The sequence below is a fragment of the Nerophis lumbriciformis genome, linkage group LG05, assembly GCF_033978685.3.
Source record: "Nerophis lumbriciformis linkage group LG05, RoL_Nlum_v2.1, whole genome shotgun sequence".
In the NCBI taxonomy this organism is placed as follows: Eukaryota; Metazoa; Chordata; class Actinopteri; order Syngnathiformes; family Syngnathidae; genus Nerophis; species Nerophis lumbriciformis.
This window is the reverse complement of record NC_084552.2, coordinates 37779057-37803804: the sequence shown is the minus strand read 5'-3', so window position 1 is coordinate 37803804 and position 24748 is coordinate 37779057. Positions and strand designations below refer to the sequence as shown.

The following is a 24748-nucleotide window of genomic DNA, read 5'->3' as shown; positions in this document are numbered from 1 at the left end:
TTGCTGCATTTATGTCATTACAATGTGTTTAACTTGCAGCATTTCCTTGTTGCGTGACTTTCAGATTTGGATCATTTCTGTGTTTAAGCGTTTGGCCATTGCTGCACATTTGCAAATGTAGTGCTCACTCAGCCAGACGAGCAAGGACATTACCTTTAAAATGTTAATTATGTTTTCTTAGAACATTTAAAAGGTTGCATACTTTAAACTTTTTTTTTAGTCTACCAACTGTATTGAGCTGTTAAAACAATAGACAATTAATAATTTTCCACACCTTATCCTGCTGAAGGTGATGGTGAGTTGGAGCCTATCCCAGCTGACTTTGTACACAATGTTTGTCTACAGGTTATATATTAACATACCATTCCCATCAATGGTGATAAACCTTCAATTAACCCAGTGCTTCTCAAATATTTACTGCTACGCCACCCTGGAAAAAGAAAATATTTCGCGCCCCACCCACTCTCCACCGTGACAATAAATTGTATAATTTGTCTCTAAAATTATTATAACTATACCTCTGCATAACATCGTAAGCTTATCATCATTAAAGGAAACAACACTCCGGTATTTCCTCGTCTGCCACCGTGGTTACAGTGAAGCCAAGTACGACAAACGCTTCATCGTATTCTGGTACAGCTAAAAAAAATTATAATAATAAATAAATAAAATAAAAAAGCATGTTCCCTGAAGTCGTTTCCGCATTCTGTTTTCTTCGTCATCTTGCTAGCCTCAAAGGAGCAGCGTCAGTGTTATACTCGGGCGCCATCTAGCGCTACAAATCCAAACTGCGCGTAAATCTGTTGAACGGGCGTACATGTTTGTACAGTTTTGAAAGTGTACCCTAACATAAACAATAACCAAGTCACTTTAATATATTTGCTAAAAGTAAGACATGAGTTGTTTTCCCTTTTTCCGTCTTACTGACGTTGAGGTCACTTCCTGTTGCTAACATGTGACTTTCACGTCTTTTTCTTCATCACGTGAACGCGCGCCTCTTAAAGCTATGATAGGCCGACGCTGTCCCACCCACGAGCGTCGCGTACGCGCGTCTTGCGAAAAGCCGAGCCTGTTTACAAAAGTTTTTTCGCCAGAATCCCAGAGATTTTGGACTTTGGGACAGTGTGCACAGTGACGGAGCTGAAGGACGACAAAGAGCCAACTAAGTTTGGGGCCACAATGATCCGCTTTGCTCCTCTCAATGTCCCACTGAGGAGACGCCTGCAGACCGCCGCCGTGTTGCAGTGGATCTTCTCCTTCCTGGGCTTAGGTAACCAACCTGTCTGTCTCATACTTGCCAACCTTAAGACCTCCGAATTTGGGAGATTGTTGTTGTTTTTTTGAGGTGGGAGCGGTCGGGGCCGGGGAAAGGAGTATATTTATAGCTATAATTCACTGAAATTCAAGTATTTCATATATATATATATATTATATATAATATATATATATATGTATATATATGTGTATATATATATATATATATATATATATATATATATATATATATATATATATATATATATATATATATATATATAAAAGAAATACTTTACTTTCAGTTAATTCTAGCTATATATATATATATATATATTTATTGTATTATATATATATATATATATATATATATATATATATATATATATATATATATATATATATATATATATATATATATAATAAATACTTGAATTTCAGTGTTCATTTATTTACACATATACACACATAACACTCCTCTACTCATTGTTGTATTTGAAAGTGCAATGCTTTGCAGCCAGTAGCACAACCTTTGAAGGAGCATAGGTATGGGCAGCATCTGTAAAATTTAATTTGCAGGAAAGGAGTGAGTTTAGGGTTGAATTGTCCATCCTCATTCTATTCTCTGTCACTATCTTTCTAACCATGCTGAACACCCTCTCTGATGATGCATTGCTGTGTGGAACGCACAAAAGTGGCACGCTGTTTATATGGAGGAAAAGCGGACGTGACGACAGGCTGTCCTCTCTCAGGTCCGCAAGGCACGCCCCCAATATTGTTGTTCGGCTGGAAATCGGGAGAAATTCGGGAGAATGGTTGTCCCGGGAGATTTTCGGGAGAGGCACTGAAATTCGGGAGTCTCCCGGAAAATTCGGGAGGGTTGGCAAGTATGGTCTGTCTTCCCCAGGACATGTCTACCTGACACCCTACCTGTGTGTCCCACAGCCCAGTGTTGTCTTGCTGCCTTTGTCCTCCTGGCTGTCTCCTATTGGTGGACGGCGGCTTTGCTCTACGCCGGTTGGCTGTGGCTGGACTGGGACACGCCCAGTCGTGGGGGTCGGAGGTCCCAGTGGGCCAGGAGTTGGAGCGTGTGGGAACATTTCAGAGACTACTTTCCAGTAAAGGTGGCTTCATTTGCATGAACCAGTCAAGGTGATTTGCAGACTTGACAAGTCTTGTGTGTCTTCAGCTGGTGAAAACAGTCGACCTGGACCCAAATAAGAACTACATCTTTGGATTTCATCCGCACGGTGAGACGCGCGCCTGTCTGTCTACCTGTCTTTTGTCTCGCCCGTCCCACTCCATAGTTTGTTCACGCTAGGGGTGCTGGTCGCCGGCGCATTCTGTAACTTCTGCACCGAGTCCACGGACTTCTCCAGTCTCTTTCCAGGACTCAAGTCTCACCTGCTGATGCTGCCCTTTTGGTTCCGGGTTCCCCTCTTTAGAGATTACATCATGAGCGGAGGTACACACCTGTCTGTCTGCTTGTTCCTTCATATGCTTTTTGTTGGACATTGGGACCCATCTTGATTGGCTCTCTGATGTGGTGCAGTTGCTTCATTTTTTTCCAGCAGTTGAAGCGCAGACAAGAAGAACAATGTGGCACGTGTCTGTCCCTCAGGTCTGGTATCAAGTTCTAAATCCAGTCTTTCCTACCTGCTGAGTCGCGCTCAAGGAGGAAACGTCGCCGTCATTGCAGTGGGCGGAGCACCAGAGTCCCTGGATGCTCGGCCGGGAGCTTTTAAGCTACAAGTGAGACAAAACGTAAATTATTGTTTGTTTGTTCCCTTCAATAACCTTTTTTTTTTTTACAGGTGAAAAATAGAAAGGGCTTTATCAAAATGGCGCTGAGACATGGGTGGGTGACCGGAATGTGGGCGGGGCAAATCCACAACAGCTCCCTGACACGCTTGTTTTTGTGTTCACACAGAGCTCAGCTGGTTCCCGTCTTCTCCTTTGGAGAGAATGAGCTTTTCGATCAGATTGAGAACCCGTCCGGTTCTCCTCTACGGAAGATGCAGGTGTTTGACTGCGTTTCATTGCGACAAGTTGAAGTGATTTTATACAATGAAATCAACAACACATCATGTAGACCAGGGCTTTTCTACTGGCGGCCTCGGGGCCAAATGTGGGCGGGAATGAGTTTAATTCACTTGGGGGATAAACTTTTTTGCAGCAAATTTCCTAAAACACTAGATTGCTCCTGTTTTTTTTATACAGGAAGTATGATTAGTGTAAGACTTTTGAACTGACCTGGGGGGCCACCCATTGAATAGCTCAAATTATATATAAAAAAAAAAAAAAAGAGAGGCCCTAAAATGGAACTTTGAGGAACACCACTAGTATAGCTAAGGAAGTTAAACAAATGACTACTGACTGCATCTGAAGTAAACAAGCTACAGCAACACCTTAGTTACTTGAATCACATTACACAAAAATGTGTAACTTCCAAAAAGGAGAGGACTTAAAAGGGTGTCTCGAGGAACGCCTCAGTTATGAAAATCATAAGTTCGGACCCCAGGGTTGTATGTTTACTAGCAAGGTTAAAATGTCAATGCAAAGATCTGCCAATGTTTTGGTCCAAGTGGTCCAGATTCCTCTATGCAACAGGAGCACTTTTTTGGAATTTGCTGACAAGGGGTCGCCAGTTGAAAATCCCTGACGTGAACATATCGACAGATCCTTGCATTGACATTTTAATCTAAAGACCAGCGTCTACTACGGTGGACACTTTTATTCTGCACAGAAATGTGTAATTGATAAAAGAAATGGACAAAAACAAATGTCCACTGCACAGGATGCTGGTTCTCAAAATACTAATAAGATTAGTAGTGAAGTCAATCCCCAGTCCTTAGAGTTCTAAAAATGTGACACCTCGAACAATTTAGTAGCCATGATGTAGACCATAAATCTCTGATCCACCGTGGTCTTCCTATTGCTGAAAATAGCTTAATTGGTTCTATGACAGAGCTCTTAAATCAAAACACGATCTAAAATCGTCTCCCATTTAAATTAATTTAAATCAATTTAATTGGTGCTTGCCCATCTCCTAAAAACAGCACAATTTAAAAAAATCAATTGAGTGCACTACAAACTATATGGAGTGGACTTCTGTGCTATCTCCTTCTCTGTCAAACACACCATCAGCAGCTTTTTCCATTGTTTCATGAATAAATGTCCACCGTTTAAAGATTATTTGATCATTCTTGGCAGACGTTGGACTCATTCTGCTTCAGTGAGCTGCAGAATGACGACTTTGTTGCATCTTGTTGTGGCTTGTCATTCTCAATTATGCCCGCAGCGACTAGAACATGCATTAACAAGCATTATTGCGATAGGGCAATACAATTCAGATATCTGTTGCCGGCCAAATGTATATTGTCTTTTTCTATGCCTACGAGGAGCACCATAGTTGTTGCATCGTGTAAACTTGTGGCCTGAGTGTGATGTGACGTCAGTCTGTTCTGTGATAGGACCGTCTGCAAAGAATTTTGGGAGTCGCGTTGCCTCTGTTCCACGCCAGAGGAGTTTTCCAGTACAGCTTTGGACTGATGCCATACAGGAAGTCCATCCTGACAGTCGGTACGATCTACGACTCATTTTTGCAGCTGGGCCTGTAGAAGCATGTGTTCCCCCACGCCATTCAAGTGTCTCTTTGCAGTGGGGACACCCATCTGTGTCGCGCACAGTCCCAATCCAAGCAGCGAAGACATCGAGTCTCTTCATAAAGTTTACCTGGAGCGCCTGAGTGAGCTGTTCGAAGGACACAAACACAAGTACGGGGTGCAGGAAGACCAACACCTGACGTTCATTTGACTTTCTCCTTGCTCGGGAGATATATAGGAGATGCTTTGGTATTCGGACTGTGTTATTCTTTCTGTTCAATAAAATGACAAACGCTTGATTGACAAGTGATCTTTCCAAATCAGTGACACGGGTGGGTGGCAGAATTGTGTGGATGGTGTCAGTCCAGTAGAATACTTGCAAAGAGTTAAAGTAAATATTTAAAAATCACCTTATTAAACTTACCCAGCAAATAAAGCCTTACAGAGGAATGTGCTTCATCTTAGTGGTGAAGGCACCACGCATGCGCCAACTCTGGCTGCTGAACTGTCTCACGTAAGCAACAGGCGGAAGTGTCAACTTTAGCAGTAGGAAATGAAACAAACACTAAACTTTTAGGCCTGGGAGGCTCCCTGTGACGCGCGTGCGCAGTGGCCATGTGAGCTCTTCCCACAGCAAAGAATCGACCCATTGTGACAACAGCGGAGGACGCGCGCGCAGCTGTTTACATAAAGTGTACTAGCGTCCCATGACGTCACGCATCCAGAGAACGGCATTTAACAGCATTGTCCACAAACGAGGCGAAGACAATTGTGATTCATTTCGGTCATCATCCGACCTAACGGGAGCAGTTTTCTGCTCCTTCTTTCGGGACACATGAAGTTTTTTGTGCAAGCTGTGCTCAGAAGAAACGTGGACGGAAACAGGAAGTTAGGCAACAATTCTAAAGACGTCGAACAGGTGAGACAAGAACTAATCCAACACATCTCAAGCTAAAAAAAATAACTCAGCAAACATGTTGGAAAAAAGCGATTTGAAGCCTTTTTGGTGCACTTCAATGATACAAGCATACAACTGTATCAAAGTTCCAAACTTCCCTCATCAGTGCTTAATAAAGACTAGTTATCATATCATTCATATCATGTCAATAGCTGTGTTGTATATCCATCCATCATATCTTTATATCATATACTGTATCATCACATCTGTGCAGTATACCATCATATGTCTATGTCATATTATTCATCCATCCATCCATTTCATGCCATTATTGTCAGCATTTAGCACATGCAGTATAATGCATATATCAGTTTATCATACGATTAGCTCATTCATCATCCATATTATTTATGTTAATCATCTTGTGATTGCACACTTATTGTATTTATAACATTTTATAGTTAAGAGCATAAAGGCTTGGCCTATTATGTACTGTACTCACACTATGGACGCTTACTATGTATACTGTACCAATACTATATCTACTGTACTTACACTATGTACTATGTGGGCCTATTGTATATAATGCACTGACACTACACAGTACAACACAATATATAATGTACCTACATTATCCAGTACACTATATATTATGTACTTACATTATAAACGGTATTCTCTACTTACACTGTACGCCAGTGGTTTCTTAAACTTTTTTTTACCAAGTACCACCTCATAAAAAACTTGTATGTAGCCATACATCCACTGCAGAGGACAAGTGTATCAATGGATGTCATTAATGTTGGAACAAACTTTGTAATAACGCCACTTTTTTAGTTTGTGGAGGCAAAATTAGACCCTTGAGCTTTAAATTCATTGTATTTCTTTTTACATATTTGTGCGCTCAGAGAGCGACTGCTAGGCGATGAACTGTGAAAGGAAGAGGAGCGGCTTCCAGATCACCAGTGTGACTTCAGACTCAGGTCATACCTTGAAATCCGGCCAACCAGCTCCTGGCATGATCCTGACTGTTATCCAATCAACAGTCACCTCCAGCAGTCCAGGGGGGAGCTCTTCCCAGCCCACCACACCCTCCCTGAAGAGGAAATACATATCCCATGATGCCTTAGTGCAGGGTAGCTCATCGTCCAGGTTCAGACTGGTGCGGTTGGCAGGAGGTGGTCCTAGCAGCCGAGGACACGGCGACACATATCGGCGTGGCCGATGGATGTGCACAGACTTGGCGGAGCATCTGCAAGGGGCGAGGTTGAAGCCAGTCGTGGACAGCATTAGACATGCCCACTCGCTAGAGTCGCTGGAGTCGATTAGTCGGGAATCAGGAAGAGGAGGAGTCCATTTACAACGCCAGCAAGTCAGAGGCGAGGAGGGTGTGAGGCTATTGGTGCACGATGGGCCGGCTCCAATCAAGGTCCAACTTTCGGAAGATAATATTTCAAAGTCAACCCCCTCTCCTCCGCAGCGTGTACGAAACCTCCTTCCTCCATTAGAACTCTCCAATCAGGTGAGGAGCCAAGTATGACCAACAATTGCCATTGTGATGTTTGCACTCAGTCTTCTTGTCTCAGTCTGTCCTAAGGTTGTCTCGCTCTCAGCCAAGCTCGCCTCCTGCTGGAACCTTCCATCTGACGCCCATTCAGGCTCCAGCAGCCTTTGGTCTCGACCAGAGCATCTTCAGCCTGTCGACAGACATCAGGTAATTTGTGCTGGTCTTGAGACCCCAAAGCTTCTCTTAAAACACTTGCAGTCATTTAACCTGTTTTCAGTCTATCAACTTAATGAGGCGTACAGACAATTACAGTGGAACCTATTTATTTCTACATTTAAAAACACTTCATTGTGGTCTACATCAGCGGTTGTCAAACTTTTTTCACCAAGTACCACCCCAGAAAACACTTGGCTCTCTAAGTACAACCAAATAATTGAAATATTTAATTAATATTATTGCACTGCCATTCTGTGCTTTTGTCTGATTATAATTGTGATGAAAAAATGCAATGATCTGGAAAATTTTAAGAATAAACATACATATGACCAATACTGCCCCAGTAAATACTTGGTATTGGATCAATAGCAAAATTTGTAGTATGGCCCAAAACTAATGTAAAATATCAAAACAACCGAAGAACAAGTGCCCAGTACATTATAACAGAACTGTAGATGGATCAGAGAAAATAATACAAATGGAAATGACTCAACATGTTACAATGTATGTCAGCAGCAGAAATAAGTGCCTTTGTAACTTGTTTGAAAAAGGTTATATTATTATTCATACGCCAAATAATATATTGTGATGTATACCGCTATCGCAAGAGGCTGTATTTCATATCACGGTATTGATTTTAGCCCATTATGCCCATCCCTATACTGACAAATTTCATTGTACCAAAGTGTCATTTCTTCAATGTTTCCCCATGAAAAGATATCAAAATATTTGCAGAAATGTGAGGGACGTACTGACTTTTGTAAAGTACGGTATAATAAAGTAAATTTAATGGTATATATAATAAAGCACATTTATATGTACAAATAATAAAAGTATATCTAGAAGTTAGAGCTTAATTGGTTCTGTGTTAGAGCTCTTAACTCAAAACACTTGTATGTCAAATCAACTTGCCTTTTGAAAATAAAAACAACTTTGACATAAGTATTGAATGGAAAAGCATGCTATTAGCTAATGCTAGTGAGAAAAAAAATTTTTTTGCGGATTATACTGTGACATTTGCTATGTCAAGTGTTTTTTGTCACTGTCACTGCTGATTTGTTTTCCAGTAGTTGCAGCAGTAGTGTGGTTGCCATTGACAACAAGATTCAACAGGCAATGGTGAGTAGTCTTAAATAAGCCTTATCTGTCAGAAGGTTACACGAAAACAAGCTCGTTTGAGGAGTAGACACAAACCCAACGTACTCGTAACCTCTGTTCTCATTCAGGACCTGGTGAAGAGTCACCTGATGCTGGCCGTGCGGGAGGAAGTGGAACTTATGAGGGAGCAAATCAAAGAGCTGCAAGAGAAGAACCAGCACCTGGAGGCAGAGAACCACATTCTGCGTACAAACACGCACGCACACTTGGACCCCGTCACCACGCTAACAGGCAGACAAGATGGACAGATGGACAATCTTCCTTCTAACGAGGGGGCGCTATAGGGACTTCACGACTACAAGACCCCGGATGTTTCTGTCGAATAAACAACAGCAATTAATTTAATTGATCTCTGACAATTTTGGGGCCAGAAAATGTTGAACTTTACTTACTCTGAAGTAAGTAAGTAACTCCAGGGAAAAAATGAATTTTTTTGGCAATGTCAGAAATAGAGAATTAATGTTTTCATCTTAAAGTAGTTTGATGCTAAAATGGTTCGAATCATGTTGGAAGGAGTAGTGCATACAAAAAAACGATGCCGAATATTATCTAAAAGATTTTGCCAAATAGTCAGCATTCACAATGATTACAGAAATGTATTTTTCCTATATTAGGTTATTATAAATACTAATCTTGTGGCAGCACTGTGGTAACTAAAACCTATCTCCCAAAACACACCTCAGCCTCATCCATGTGTTAGTTTTGGGTCTCCACCCCATTAACTGTGGACCAAAAATGTACTAAAGGAGGCCTGTCCCCCTTAGGGCAGTGGTTCCACCTAAGAAAACACTTTGGCTCTCCAAGTATGATCAACGTTAAAATACAGTAGCATAAAAACAAGGCAGAGGTTTTATTTAACAAAGGACATGTGGTAGAAAATAGATGGATATATATTTAATATTTTTGGCCACTGCAACATTACAAATAGTTTGAACAGTAACACAGTAATAGTTAAGTGATTTGGCGTTGGAGCCCAGTAGCACACTTTGAGAATCACTGCTATAGGGAAAACATGTGCTATGCGTAGAGCCCCAAGATCCATAGGGGCCCCATTTTGCGTGGAAAAAAAGCCAATCACTGAAGGACCAGGCGCTTCATATAAACATTTTCCAAAAATGTATTCAAGCCCCTCATGCTCCATCAATGATAAAAATAAAATGGCTAATTTCCCCAAACAGTCTTATTGGTAGCGCTGGGCTGGTAAATTGTTGTATACAGGAATCGACTCCTGGTCGGGGACATGTGTAAGTTTATCTTTTCCATCCATCCATTTTCTATACTGCTTGTCCCTTTGTGCTGGAGCCTATCTCAGCTGCATTCGGGCGGTAGGCGGGGTACACCCTGGACAAGTCACCACCTCATTGCAGGGCCAACACAGATAGACAGACAACATTCACACACTCGGGCCAATTTAGTGTTGCCAATCAACCTATCCCCAGGTGCATGTTTTTGAAGGTGGGAGGAAACTGGAGTACCTGAAGGGAACCCACACAGTAACGGGGAGAACATGCAAACTCCACACAGGCAGATCCCAAGCTCAGGATAGAACCCAGGACCTTCGTATTGTGAGGCACACGCACTAACCCCTGTTCCATCTTGCTGCCCCTAGTTTATGTTTTCATTATGTTAATTTGTTATTTTACACTAAAAACTATTTTTCTGCATTAATTTGTTTGTGTAAAAAAACGTGCATCAATTTAAATTAAAGTTTGGATAACATGTTGCGCATAAATGAAAAAATATGGACATATTTTGTGATGGGGGGGCCCAAAATACATTTCTGCTTCGGCCCCGAATTTTGCCTGCATGGGAGGCCCTGGCCTGGCCTGAGGTGTCCATTATGTTGACAGCTGCTGTCAACAATTAACGGTTAGTAAATGAAACATTCACTGCATTAAAAGAAAATAGCAGTGTTTTAGGACACAAACAATACATGTCTTCACACTTCCTCTCAACACGGACTTTTACAAATATGTACAAACAAGAGTCTGATCTTTTTGTTAACGTAACATAATTGTAATATTCATTACCACGGCACAGATGTTTGTCACAACATGTCAAATAATCTCAATTTTGTTTTTGTTCGATTCTCTTTGTTGACAACTTGTGTGTGTGCGCGTGTGCCACATTAACAGCTGATGTGACATCACTGATCCGCTGCTCGCTCGGAGATCGTCACTTCCCGACAGAGGCATCACTCCGACACCATGGCGGAGGACCCCCGGTGTTCTCTTTTGTCGCGGATTGCCCTTTCCAGCGTCCACACTCAGCTTTCCGCGCTCAGAAGCCCTCGTCCTAAACGTATCGCTTACTGCGTGGATATAAAACCTCATTGCAAGGTGAATCGCGAGAGCTGCTGTTTCGTGAGGATCGTGGCCCTTTAAGAGAGGAAGCGGCGCGATAAGCGCCCCCACCCCACCCGCCCCCCTTCCTCCAGCACATTGTTCTGCTCCTGCCGGCGAACAGCAGCTTCCTCCTCACACATCTCGCTGATGTGGAAAGACGCCATTTGTAATGGACCGCCTTGTTTGTGTGTGTTGCGGCTAATGACACCCAACCAAGAGAGCTGGCAGTCCACGATGCTGTGAGAGAAGACACGCCGCCGCACCGGGAACGAGCTCAGGTGACGCGCGCGCGCGCACACTCACACGCACAGTGAACAAAGAGCCCCGGACTGATGCTACCTTTTATGTTGTCATGGAAACCATCATAGTCTGAAGTTCTGAGCAGAAAGAGGCGAGGGCGCGGAGAAGGAGACAAGATTATTCCTTCGTTGTGTAGACAATATTGCACCTTCATAATAATGATGTTGATGACAAGTCCCTTTCCTCACACAGTAACAGGAAATGTGTGTGTGTGTGTGTGTGTGTGTGTGTGTGTGTGTGTGTGTGTGTGTGTGTGTGTGTGTGTGTGTGTGTGTGTGTGTGTGTGTGTGTGCGCGCGTGCACGTGTCCTACTTTTTGGTCTTTGTTTGATGGCCTTATAGAAAACACACAAAGACATAAATGGAAGCAGAAAGACAGAAGAAAACATGAGAATTTATGTCCACACGCCATGACGTTAATACACCCACCTGTCCGTCCCCCAGGAGCCCGGGTGAGGGAGTCATCATGGCTCCCAGACCATCGTCAGGGGAACTATGGGGTCTCCATCTGATGCCCCCACGCATCCTGGTGGACTGCTGCCTTCCCAATGGTACAAGGTTTTTGACAGCCGATGATGTCATCGCCGTCCTCTGTTGTCCGTAATGCTCCGATGACCTTGTGTGCAGGGATGATGGTGAGCCTGGAGTGTCTTCGAGAGACTCCTCTCATCAGCATCAAACAGCAGCTCTTCGCAGAGGCCAGGAAGTATCCTCTCTACCACCTTCTGCAGGTACGGCTGACCCTTGAACTCTTGGCGCCGCTCTGCAGGGCTTAACCTCTGCTTTGCGGCCGAACAGGAGGAGTCCAGCTACATATTTGTGGGCGTGACCCAGGAAGCGGAGAGGGAGGAGTTTTACGACGAGACCAGGCGGTTGTGTGACCTTCGACTGTTTCACCCAATTCTAAAGGTGATCGAGCCTCTGGGAAACCGTGAGGAGAAGATCCTGAACCGGGAGATCGGTAAGAGGTGGTCCGATAAAACCAGAGAGAGCCCGAGCACAATTCCGTGTTTGTGAGCAGGATTCGCCATCGGGATGCCGGTCTGCGAGTTTGAGATGATGAAGGACCCCGAGGTCCAGGATTTCCGTCGTGCCATACTGAGCGTGTGCAGAGAGGCCATGGAGGAGCGGGAGGGGGGCGGCGCCCATAGCCAGGCGCTCTATGTTTATCCCCCAAATGTGGAGTCCAGCCCCCAACTGCCACAGCATATCTACAGCAAGTTGGACAAAGGTTCTATAGACTTAGTCTCAGCGAGCACTTACATCGTCATGCGGACTTTGCCTTGGAAAAAATGCCAAAGAAGTGTTTTCTTGTGTCTCTCGGTAGGGAGGTTGATCGTAACCATCTGGGTGATCGTGTGTCCGTCCAACTCCAAACAAAAATACACACTGAAGGTATCCATGGATCATAAACTACTGCAATTATTACAGTGATATTTGTTCTAAGACTGCAAGGGAAGTACTTTTGTGTTTACATGTCATTGACCGGGCAGCACGGTCAAGCAGGGGTTAGTGCATGTGCCTCAAAATACGAAGGTCCTGAGTAGTTCAATCCCGGGCTCGGGATCTTTCTGTGTCATTGACCACATACGCACTTTTGTTCAGAATCAGCTACGTTCACGTCATTCTTCTCATTCATTGGGGTAGCGTCATAGTGCGCTAAACACTATGTTAAAGTTGAGCGTCCATTGACTTTAATGGGGGAGCATAGAGTGGGTTAATCCATTGCAGACGAACTAGACAGTCATTTTGTCCTGCCCAATGAACGCCGAGCGTCTCTGAAATTGTACACTGTAAAAAAATTCGACGAGCATTTAACAGTATTATTTCACAGTAAAATACTGTAATGAAAATGTACTGTAATCTTACAACAAATTCTTGTAAACATTACAGTAATCTTATTTTTCACAGCATTTAACTTTACAGTAAATTACTATAAATGTTACTGTGAACGTAGTGCAATTATTAGCCATTTTACAATGACCATTTTTACAGTGTATGGAAAGTAGGCTTGGCCTTGGCTGGCCTGGACGCTGAGCTTCCACATGACGAGTGGATGATCTGTCTGAGGCTGAATCCCTTTTTGATTGACAGCAAACTGAGCGAATCAGCGATCGTAAAATATAAACTACTGCCAGAGCATTTTTCATGTCTTATTCCGCTGTTTCGAGTTGATATAGAGAATTTTACAATCCTCTAAGTGACGTATTATTTGTAAAATCTACCATCTTTATAGCTTTTATCTGTCATTGGAGTCTGTACTTGTGTCTAGGGAATAGCTGAAGATGAGCCTCCCCTACTTGAAACACCAGCAGCCACCACTGAATTATAACCACCCACCTCAGTCACTCACCTGACAAATGAATATTCTTTTCTCCGCAGGTGAGTCACGACAGCCTGCCTGAGCAGCTGATTGCCGAGTCCATCAGGAAGAAGAGCAGGTCCATGCACCTTTCACCTCAGCAGCTCCGCCTGTGTGTCCAGGAGTACCAGGGCCAGTACATCCTGAAGGTACGTATATGTCTCTATGGCCTTGCACTGCTGGTACATCACATCTGCTGTCCACATCTTCAGATTTTCATGGCGAGCGATCAATGCTTTGTAAGGACCTATTAGCACAGGTTTCTGATCATTTTGTAACGCAGATTTTAAACAAAAATGGAAATGTAGCCAAACACGTAATGTTGCATCTCACTCTTAGGGCTGCTGGCCGCAAAATTCTTCAAAAAAATTGTTTTCAGGGACATTGCAATTGGACTGTTCAAATTGTCTTAAAAAGACGTTTTCGCCAATGCTCAAAGACCAGAAAGGACAGCTCTAACCCTATCTACTATAGTCTTTGAGAAGTGAAATGTCTTCTCTGACAATCTGTACAGTCCAATTGAAATCGATTCAGTGCCCTGAGAACACAATGACTTCGACCAGGGGTCCTCAACGTTTTCCGGGAGAGGGACCCCAAAACTGATCCAGAAAAGAAACCGGGACATTATACTTAAATTGTGATTGTCCATCCATCCATTTCCTACTGCTTGTGCCTCTCGGGGTCGCGGGTGTTGCTGGAGCCTATCCCAGCTGCATTCGGGCGGAAGGCGGCGTACACCATGGACAAGTCGCCAGATAATCGCAGGGCCAACACAGATAGACAGACAACATTCACACTCACATTCAAACACTAGGGCCAAATTAGTGTAGCCTATCCCCAGGTGCATGTCTTTGGAGGTGGGAGGAAGCCGGAGTATCCGGAGGGAACCCACGCAGTCACGGGGAGAACATGCAAACTCCACACAGAAAAACCCCGAGCTCAGGACCTTCTTATTGTGAGGGACACGCACTAACCCCTGTTGTATCGTGCTGCCCAACATTGTGATTGTGTTTTGACTGGTCCTAAAGATACTCTGTTATTGTGCAATACTGTACTAAGATATTCAAATTATACAGTATAGCATCACTAATAGCTAACTGGAAACTAGCACACTAATGGCTAGCTGGCAACTGCTGCACTAATTGCAAACTGACAGCAACCTAATTGTTAGGTGGAAGTAAATGCTAACGTAAATACAATAATATAATTTTTCATATTTTTATAGTGAGTTGGGCGGCCATGCCACTGTCATTTCTAAACTACACTGCAAAATATTGGATCAATGTTAATACTTAACTACAGACATTTAAATTTGTGGAAACATTGCTGGGGGAATATAAAAAATATATTTAAAAAAGGCAACCAAAACTTTTACGACTCTCCCTCTCAGTACCTCTGTGGAACCCCTGGGAGTCACCGACCACTTGCTGAAGATTTCTGACCCTGAATGAGAATATCCATATGGATGCAAAACATGTCAGAGGACGATTTTCTCACACACCATGTTCAACACCATGTGCGTATGTTTTAAAGGAATTACAGTTTTATGATTAACACCTTAATTGTGGGTCTATTACCCCCTTTGTGCTCAAGTGTTTTTTTACGCTCTTGAAATTACGTAGCTTTCTCTTTTTCGTATTCTCCCATCCTGCCCACGGACATGCCCACTCCGCGTAAGTAAGGCTCAAGTGTGACATTTGTGAATGAATGTGAGTTCATTACTAATGAGGCGGACTTTGCCATGACGCTTTTTTATTTTTGGCTGTGTTAAAATTGTGGCGCATGAAGTTTTACTAACAATAACAACTGTCATTGAAATACGTAAAAAAGAAAACACTTTAAATTGTAAAAGGCCGTACACATCCAGGCCGCACTACATGTTGTGTGTCATCATGGAAATGGAGTGCGTATATGGACGCTATAACAGTGACCAGTGACTTCTTCCTGGCCGGATGTGAATAGTAATCATAGATACAAGTCGGTGAGTTAACAGCTGACAGTTTAACATTATTTGTGAAAAAATCAATCAATTCAATTGATTTAAGTTGATTAAATGTTTTTGTTATTCTGCCTGCGACATTCTACCAGTCTGTGCAACAAAGTGAGGATAACTTTCTTGTCCTTTTTATATTGTCTCATAGACAATACAGTACTTTATACAGTATATGTATTTTCTATTAAATAATCACAAAGTTCAATGATAACCAACGGTCCAGCCGAAATCCTTGTACATATTTAACATCCCAGGATTTCCCAATGCAGCCCATGCATGGTCGTCTTGCTCTTTATGCGGTGGTCGCGCCTTGTTTTTTCCTTTTAACTTACGCAGGCACAAAGCCAAGTAAACTATGGACATTTTAGTTGTTGATTCATAGTGACACTCATGATATTAATCTCTATGGATTTTTCCAGGTGTTTCCAATTGTTTCACCTTCCATAGGTGCTGGACTTGTTTCAGCCTCAGAAACGCGTTGGAGCAACAGTAATTCCCATATTTTCCGGACTATTGAACATACTGGTATTTAAGCCACACCCATTACATTTTTGAAGAAAAAAAATGTTTTCCATATATTAGCCTCACCGGACTATAAGCCGCAGATACATACCACGAGGAAATAATTATCTACATACCTTAATTGTTTCGAAACGGTGCCTGTAACACGGCAGTAGAATGGCTGATCACACAAAACAGAAGTCATGGACCCACAAGCTGCAGAAGCTGGCTCTCCAATCTGCTAAACAGACTCAATAACTCAACGGTGACAGGAATTTGTGAAACTGGAACAATACAAAAAGAATGCAATTGGAAGTTAATGATACTAACTCAGACACTTGTAAGTGTGTTAGCATATTAGCTAGTGATAGCAACGATAGCACGTACAAACATGCAAACACTCCTACAGACATCACACATGGGACGGTTTAATAAGTATGAATAGTTTTTGTTATATTGCATATTATTGTAAGAATCAATTCGAGTAGAAACTGGAGCGGCACTTGTACTTTTGGTTGATAGCACTAAACAGAAGGAAATACTGTAGACGTTCACCTTGCAGCACCTGCAGTGAGTGAACTCATCCATTGACTGGGAACACCCATATGTCCGCGTTGCTCCAACCAGAGTGCGCATCTTGGATGAAGGTGGTCAATGACAGACTTAGTCAAAATCTGTGCAAATGTGCAGATTTTTTCACATAAGCACATAGGAGAATAGGGCTCTTAGTTAGCAACATAACTCAAACATTTATGGGTGGATGTTGATTAAACGTTCAGGGAATGTCCAAAATAGGATAAGAAAAAAGTGATTGGATTGTTAGGGGATCCGGATCATTTCAACCATGTTACCTTACATTTACCTTACAAGGCTTAACTTCTCTGTGTATGTATATGCTAGCAGCCCCACTTCCACTCACAGAGATAAAGAGAGTAGATGCCTGAGAAAAGGGTTCACTCCATTTATTTAATTCCGCTTTAGAACAAATGCGCCCAAGTACTGAGACTGATGCAAAAGTGGATCCTCTTGTAGACATGCCGAATTAATTTATCCTCATATCCGCTGGGGTTTGTTTGTCTGACTGTTTGTTTGATAGCCACATAGCTCAAAAAGTTTTAGCGGATTTTGATTAAACTCTCAGGAAATGTCAGAAATTAGATAAGGAACAAGTGATTACATTTTGGTTGTGATCCGGATCACTGTCTGTTTAGTGCCTTGCAAAAAGGTCTGGGCAGTCTAAATTATTTTTCTAGTTATCATTATTATTAGACTCCTCATACATATTCTTGGTCAGCTTTGAAGACAATCCCAAAAGTCTTTCTGACGTTCTTCATGAAGTGAGATGTGGAACATCAGAAAGGCACCGACGAGACGGGACTGGTTTGTGTTTTTCATGCCATTGGCATCAAAATTGTGGTTGTTCATTTCATCAGTGAATTTACTGTCTCCATCCTCGAGGCACCGTTGTCAGGTTTGATCTGCTCTAATATCCGATTGGACAGACCATGGTGGAACTGGCCCGAACTGAAAACTAAATCGAATCACATTTCCAACCACAACACAAGATTTTTGCTGTTCATACTTCACATCAAGCTGAATACAATCTGGATATGCTCAAAATCAGACAAGCAGTTTAAAGTCTTATTTGCACTACTTGTCTGTCACATGACTGCCTGATTCACCTACTACTACTCTTCAGGTGTGTGGCTGTGATGAATACCTGTTGGAAAAGTACCCTCTGAGTCAGTACAAGGTAAAAGCTTGCAGCAAGGACCCCATACATGAAACTGTCTCACCCGTTTGCCTGTCTGCACGCCTGTAGTACATCCGCTCCTGTATCATCGTGGGTCGTCTTCCTCACCTCATGCTGGTCTCCAAAGACAGTCTCTACTCACAGCTTCCCGCCTCTGGATTTGTAACACCATCATACAGGTATGGCAGCCCATCAGGAGACACAAATTAGCAGCCGGCTCACGCTGTCACCAAGTAGAAAACTTTTGGTTTGCGTTTCAGTCGTCGAACTCCGCAGCCATCTCCCTGTCTCGGAGGGTCAGATGGTTCTCCTCCGCGCTCACTGTGGGCCTTCAACACCCGGCTGAGGGTTCGACTGCTCTGTGCCACCTATGTTAACGTCAACATCCGCGACATCGACAAGGTTTGTCTGCCTGTCTTTGTGTCCCTGTTAGTCTCTGTGTCTGATGACAGGTGTGTGTGTGTAGATCTATGTAAGGACAGGTATTTATCATGGAGGAGAGCCACTCTGTGACAATGTCAACACACAAAGGGTTCCCTGCTCCAACCCAAGGTAACACACAAAACACTAACTACTCGGTACACACTGACTACACGCATCTGAAGCGTGTTTGTCCTGAGTCCAGATGGAACGAGTGGCTGACCTATGACATCTACCTGTCTGACCTCCCCCGCTCAGCCAGAGTCTGCCTGTCTATCTGCTCTGTGAAGGGAAGGAAAGGGGCCAAAGAGGTACGGAAAGACTGCAGTGATGCAGGAAGTCAGAGAAGAACCTACCAAATTAAAGTCTTCTTGTTCACTTATGTGTCAGGAACACTGCCCACTGGCCTGGGGAAACGTCAACCTCTTTGACTATAAGGACATTCTGGTGTCAGGTAAAGTGGCGCTGAGTTTGTGGCCCGTCCCTCACGGACTCGAGGATCTGCTGAACCCCATAGGGGTGGCCAGTTCCAATCCTAACAAGGTACACTACCAGGTGTTTTGGCTGCTAGTAAATAAAGTCCACTGATTGGATGTGACGCGTGCCTCTCTAGGAGTCTCCTTGCGTAGAACTCGAGTTCTCCTGGTTCACCCAGCCGGTGGTGTTTCCTGATGAACAGCAAATTGAAGAACACGCCAACTGGACCATCAGCAGAGAACTGGGCCTCAACTACACACATGGCCTGGTAGTACACACACAGACAGACACACACGCAGTATCATAACACACAGAAAAACAGAGCCTGTCTCCCTGTTGCAGAACAGTCGTCTGGCATGTGACAGCAGTGTTTCAGCAACAGACGCCGAGCAGCTTCGATGTCTCTGCTGTAAAGATCCTCTCTACGAACTCTCTGAGCAAGAGAAGGACTTCCTGTGGAGACATAGGTAAAGACTCAATTAACCCTTGTGCACACCTAGGGCCCATAACGGGCATTACATGTGTTCAGTATGTGATATGATTGATCAGATTGAAGGACATTGTTTTTTATTGCAACATTGTTATAATAGGATATAAACAAAGTATAGACTACACACTTTCTCTTAAGACCTATTTCGGCCCCATTGACTACCATTATAACTGCTATTTTAACTGACTGTAATCCTGGTATATCACTGTGCTTTTCCTATAAAAATCGAATTATACTCATTCAACATATTTTTGTGGTGTAATTACGCCTCTTAACCACAAGATGACGCCAGAAAACTGAACCCAATGAGCATAATTCTCAGAACTTTGATGTGCGTGAATGAGTTAAACTGCCATTAAATTGCTGAAATGCAAAGAAAATGTTATTGGGAAGTAGTCCTGCCTGCTTTTTCTCTCATTCCAGCTCAGTAGGCACTGTAAAAATGATATGTTTTGTCTAATGTATCAAAATCAATGTTTACATGAATTCAAAATCAATATTTACATGAATTATTGACATAATCAAGGCTGTAATTACCCAACCTCAAATTTTCCACTCTGCAACTTATTTTTAGAAATATTGCATATTTTGCATTTTCCCATTATAAAAACTGTTATTTTTTACAAAAATGCCACAAAACATTAAACAATTATAACAACTTTATATCAATAAATATATCTGACATTGTTAAAAGATTTCAAGCAATAAAAGTTAAAATTAAAGTTAAAATATTTATAGCTGACTTATGACACTTTATGAATGGATCCCTTTAAGATTCTAAGAGTAATCGTGTATGGTCAATCTTAAGGTTGCCCAACAGGTTGACATCTGTCATCTTCACTGTGGTGTGTCTAAATGGTTCTGTCCCTGCAGGCATTACTGTGTCAATATTCCAGAGTCTCTTCCGAAGTTACTTCTTTCGGTTAAGTGGAATTCCAGAGATGAAGTATCTCAGGTAGGATAAACCTAAAAAAAGAATATGTGTACATTCATGACAAAGTACCTCAAGACTCATAGTTCCTCACATCATGTCCCCCATGCACCCTTAGATGTACTGTTTGTTGAAGGAGTGGCCTCTAATGGAGTCCGAGTCGGCTCTAGAACTGTTGGACTGTAACTTTCCTGATCCTGTGGTAAGAGAGTTTGCACTGCGCTGTCTGGTCCAGAGCCTGACGGACGACAAGCTGTCCCAGTACCTGCTGCAGCTCGTACAGGTTCACTCCGCACACCGAGGAAAAGTACGTTGCTGTCCGTGGACACAAGTGGATGTCGTTGTGGAATGCTATTTCCAGGTGCTGAAGTATGAGATGTACCTTGACAACCCACTTGCCCGTTTCCTGATCAAGAAAGCGCTGACCAATCAGAGGATAGGACACTTCTTCTTCTGGCATCTCAAGTGAGCAAGGCAGGATGACTTGTGAGATCAGACTCCTCATCATTCTGTGGATGCTGTTGACAGGTCTGAGATGCACAACAAGACGGTGTCGCGGCGCTTCGGTCTGCTGCTCGAGGCCTTCTGCAGAGCCTGCGGCATGTATCTAAAACACCTGAACCGGCAGGTGAGCTCCTTTATGATATGGTCTTTAACTCCGATTGGCATATTCACAGGAAGTGTGCCTGCCTGTGTGCCTGCAGGTGGAGGCAATGGATAAACTGGTGAACCTCACAGATACTCTGAAACAAGAAAAGAAGGACGAAACACAGAAAGTAAGAAAACGATCACATCATGTCTGAGCTCAGGTCTGATTTAGCTGCCACTCTGTGATTGGTTGTCAGACTCAGATGAAGTTCCTGGTTGAACACATGTCTCGTCCAGATTACATGGAGGCTCTGCAGGGATTTGTCTCGCCTCTGAACCCTGTGCACCAGCTGGGACATCTCAGGTGACACATACACCCATGGTGCAGCACTTGTCTACTGTATCAACCCTGCTTCAACACTGCCAACCGACATGTGTCGCCATGCAGGCTGGAGGAGTGCAGGATCATGTCGTCGGCAAAGCGCCCCTTGTGGTTAAACTGGGAGAATCCTGACATCATGTCTGAGCTGCTCTTCAGCAACAATGAGATCATCTTCAAGAATGGAGACGGTAGAATGTTTTCTCCGGGAGACAGACGCATGCTAAAAGTGCCCCTGTCGACAATGTTGCTTGTTTTTTTTTTACAGACTTGCGGCAAGACATGCTGACGCTGCAGATCATCAAGATCATGGAGAACATCTGGCAGAACCAAGGACTAGACCTTCGGTGAGACAGGTAATGATGACATCATCACATGTCGGCTTCGCTGTATGTTTGTGTGTCTCTCAGGATGCTCCCGTATGGATGTCTGTCCATCGGAGACTGTGTGGGTCTCATCGAGGTGGTGAAGAACAGTTTCACCATCATGCAGATTCAGTGTAAAGGAGGCCTGAAGGGGGCGCTGCAGTTTAACTCAAACACACTGCACCACTGGATTAAAGACAAAAACCGTGGAGAGGCGTCAGTATCTGCCCGTCTTGCTGTTTTCCCATCAAGCTAGGAGTAACCTGTCTTACCTTGTTTCTCTCAGCTATGACCGAGCAATCGACCTGTTCACCAGGTCTTGCGCGGGTTATTGCGTGGCAACGTTCATTCTGGGAATTGGCGACCGCCACAACTCCAACATCATGGTGAAGGAGAACGGGCAGGTGAGTGTAGGGTTCCTGACACCACCCTTTCTTAAACTCAGACCTGTCTGTCTTTGTCCACTTCCTGCAGCTCTTCCACATTGACTTTGGTCACTTCCTGGACCACAAGAAGAAGAAGTTTGGCTACAAGCGGGAGCGCGTTCCTTTTGTGCTGACACAGGACTTCCTGATTGTCATCAGCAAAGGAGTCCAGGAGTCAACCAAGACAAAGGAGTTTGACAGGTGTCTTTGCCGTCCCTGCACACACCTGTGCCTCTGTCCTGTCCTCCTCCGTCCAAACCAGACAAAGGAGTTGGAAATGTCTCTCACCTATCCCGCCTGTCTCGCCATGTCTCAGGTTCCAGGAGATGTGTTACAAAGCGTACCTGGCCATCCGTCAGCACGCCAGCCTCTTCATCAACTTGTTCTCGCTGCTGCTTGGTTGCGGGATGCCTGAACTGCAAAGCTTTGACGACATCGCCTATCTGAGAAAGACCCTTGCACTGGGTAACGCACACACACGCACACACTGTTGAAATCAAGCACAGAAAATAATTCATGATTTTTTTGTGTCAGAGAAAAGCCAGCAGGAGGCGCTGGAGTATTTTACCAAACAGATGAATGATGCTCACCATGGAGGCTGGAGCACCAAGATGGACTGGATCTTCCACACTATTCGACATATGCCCAATGAGCACTAACACACACACGCACACACACCACATGTTGTCATGGCAACATGAATCTCAGGGTTGCAGGTCAGAGAATGCCAAAGGCGTCTTCCATCCGGTGCTAATGTTAGCCAGTTAGCTGTTGTAGCATTAGGTTTGAATTAAACTTTATTAAGAAGCTGCTGTAAGAAAGCAGAGCAATAAACTCGAGACAATCAGCCCTAACCAATAGGGATGGGCGATAATGCAAATTTTGATATCAATCCCATACCAAGTAAATACAAGACTGGTATTGGCGATACTGATACTTTTTACTTGAAAATTTACAAGATCATTAAATGATTTTGTGATTTTTTTTTTCTTCCTTTAATTAATTGACCATGATTAATTAGAATAAAAGATTGATATTTTAAATGTTTTTTTATCTATAAACATATTTGTGAACAGAATATAAACACAACTTTATATATACATATATATTAAAGAATATGAACAAAGGAATACAATTATTCCATTGTATTGAATACATTTTTCAACAAACTAAAGTCAATAGTTCCAAATGAGGAAAGAAAAGCCAAAACTATGATTAACTCTCGTTCAAAGTTCTCCTGTGTCCGAGGACTTACTCCCTGACTTTGTAAACAATATGTACACATTATATCATCAATGTAACAATAGCAACAACGTAACGAAAACATACATATTTGTAAAAAAAACAAAAAAAACTTAAAAGTGAAGCAAAAAAATATCAATCTCATCGCGATAGTATCAATACCTTTGGTATCGATCTGATCCTTACTTTGAATGATCTGCCCACCCTCTGCTAACCAATCAGGGAAAACCTAAGTAGTGTTAATTTGTTTTCTCTTTAATCGTTCCGTTTATGGATGTTAAAACAAATTGAATCAAACAAAGCAACAAACAACTTCCTCTTGACGGTTTCAACTTGTGAACTTTGACCTTTTCTTTCCATACTTCCTCCTCAAGGAAAAGTTCCCCCAATCAGCTGCTCGTTAGCATGGTTGCTAACTATCATTAGCAAGCTAACTAAATGTGACAAAATCTTTGATGTTAGTTAAAGGCTCGTTTGTGCTCAGGTCAGAGGTCAGGTCGGGATGTGCACCTAATCAGTGATGCTTCGTTGCCATTGTGATGATAAAAAGCTGTGATTGTAAGGTTTTAGCAGGAATGACAGCTTCATATATTTGACGCCGATGTAATCACTGTGTATTGATTTGTGGTAAGTTAACTTTTTTTCCAGATATTTAAACACACACTATGATGAGTGAATCACTGAAGAAACTTTGATCTACGCTGCAATCTTGGATTCAATAGGGAAATACTTATTTGCTGTCATGTTGCCATTGTTCAAATAAGACCGCATGGCTGTGTGATGTTTGCACTAATAAAGTGACTTTTCTTCATAAAACTTTGATATTCTGAGGATGCATTTCACAATAAACTTCAGAAAAAAATGAACACAATTATTCAACATTCAAAGCACATAGTATGTACACTTTAACACTTTTTTTAATGGTAAGAAACAGACATGTTTTTAAATTAACATGTGTCAACTTTGTGCTTTTACCTATTTTTTGTTTGATTTTATTTTGACAAAATGCTGCAGGCCAACAAAACTCGAGCTGCGGGGCGCAAACAGGCCCCAGGCCACACTTTGCCGTAAGCTTTTCCATCAGGGGTACCCAAAACATTATTCTAAACCTTTTTGAACAAAATATCCACGCTAGCTTTGTGTTACAGGTAAAAATGCAAACTGGTGTCATATCTAATAATATATCACAAAAACAATTTTTATTTCAGTTTAAGAATATAATAAATAGGACGACCAGCGCACCAAATCACGACTTCAGGGATACCCTAGTTTACACATTCCTTCATAATTTCCTTACGTATGATTGTTTAATTATCAAAAAGTTTGTTCTATAGAGGGTGGCAAAGTACAAAGTGGGCGTCATTCAGTGAAAGGGACAAGCGGTAGAAAATGGATGGATATTGTAATAACTTGAACTGTAAAGTGTGGTGCATGTTCTCCAAATTAGTGTTGGCAGTGCTTTACACCAGGAGTGACAAACTTGTTTTGATACATGGCCACATTACACTTGAAATACACTATTTTGCCAAAAGTATTTGGT

The 24748-nt window shown here is 42.7% G+C and overlaps 3 protein-coding genes across 5 annotated transcripts; all 3 read left to right on the top strand.

Moving 5' to 3' along the window:
• Positions 1–1003: 1003 nt before the first annotated feature.
• Positions 1004–5156, top strand: mogat3a (monoacylglycerol O-acyltransferase 3a). 2 transcript variants are annotated; one of them, XM_061960425.2, is made up of 9 exons: positions 1012–1270; positions 2200–2378; positions 2444–2504; positions 2576–2719; positions 2876–3006; positions 3069–3112; positions 3185–3275; positions 4728–4836; positions 4916–5156. In XM_061960425.2, exons 1-9 carry the CDS (start codon positions 1180–1182, stop codon positions 5068–5070), a joined length of 1005 nt encoding a protein of 334 aa, XP_061816409.1. In that variant the 5' UTR covers positions 1012–1179; the 3' UTR covers positions 5071–5156. The 2 variants fall into 2 exon arrangements, with proteins under 2 accessions (XP_061816410.1, XP_061816409.1); XM_061960426.2 differs by lacking the exon at positions 2576–2719 and having other exon boundaries at positions 1004–1270.
• A 185-nt stretch (positions 5157–5341) lies between these two features.
• LOC133606453 (TSC22 domain family protein 4-like) lies at positions 5342–9315 on the top strand. 2 transcript variants are annotated; one of them, XM_061960429.2, is made up of 6 exons: positions 5342–5778; positions 6666–6740; positions 6804–7279; positions 7344–7471; positions 8548–8599; positions 8707–9315. In XM_061960429.2, exons 2-6 carry the CDS (start codon positions 6683–6685, stop codon positions 8920–8922), a joined length of 930 nt encoding a protein of 309 aa, XP_061816413.1. In that variant the 5' UTR covers positions 5342–5778; positions 6666–6682; the 3' UTR covers positions 8923–9315. The 2 variants fall into 2 exon arrangements, with proteins under 2 accessions (XP_061816413.1, XP_061816411.1); XM_061960427.2 differs by having other exon boundaries at positions 6666–7279.
• Positions 9316–10994: 1679 nt separating this feature from the next.
• LOC133606454 (phosphatidylinositol 4,5-bisphosphate 3-kinase catalytic subunit alpha isoform-like) lies at positions 10995–24004 on the top strand. Its single transcript, XM_061960430.2, has 28 exons — positions 10995–11261; positions 11727–11833; positions 11910–12013; positions 12081–12243; positions 12304–12513; positions 12610–12677; positions 13665–13793; positions 17838–17891; positions 17961–18070; positions 18152–18293; positions 18358–18443; positions 18517–18622; positions 18702–18854; positions 18925–19056; positions 19131–19255; positions 20152–20233; positions 20328–20492; positions 20571–20674; positions 20738–20837; positions 20914–20985; positions 21055–21161; positions 21246–21367; positions 21445–21523; positions 21587–21757; positions 21828–21945; positions 22016–22167; positions 22283–22431; positions 22501–24004. The coding sequence occupies exons 2-28, from the start codon at positions 11749–11751 to the stop codon at positions 22623–22625; spliced, it is 3213 nt and encodes a 1070-aa protein (XP_061816414.1). The 5' UTR covers positions 10995–11261; positions 11727–11748; the 3' UTR covers positions 22626–24004.
• The last annotated feature ends 744 nt before the right edge of the window (positions 24005–24748 follow it).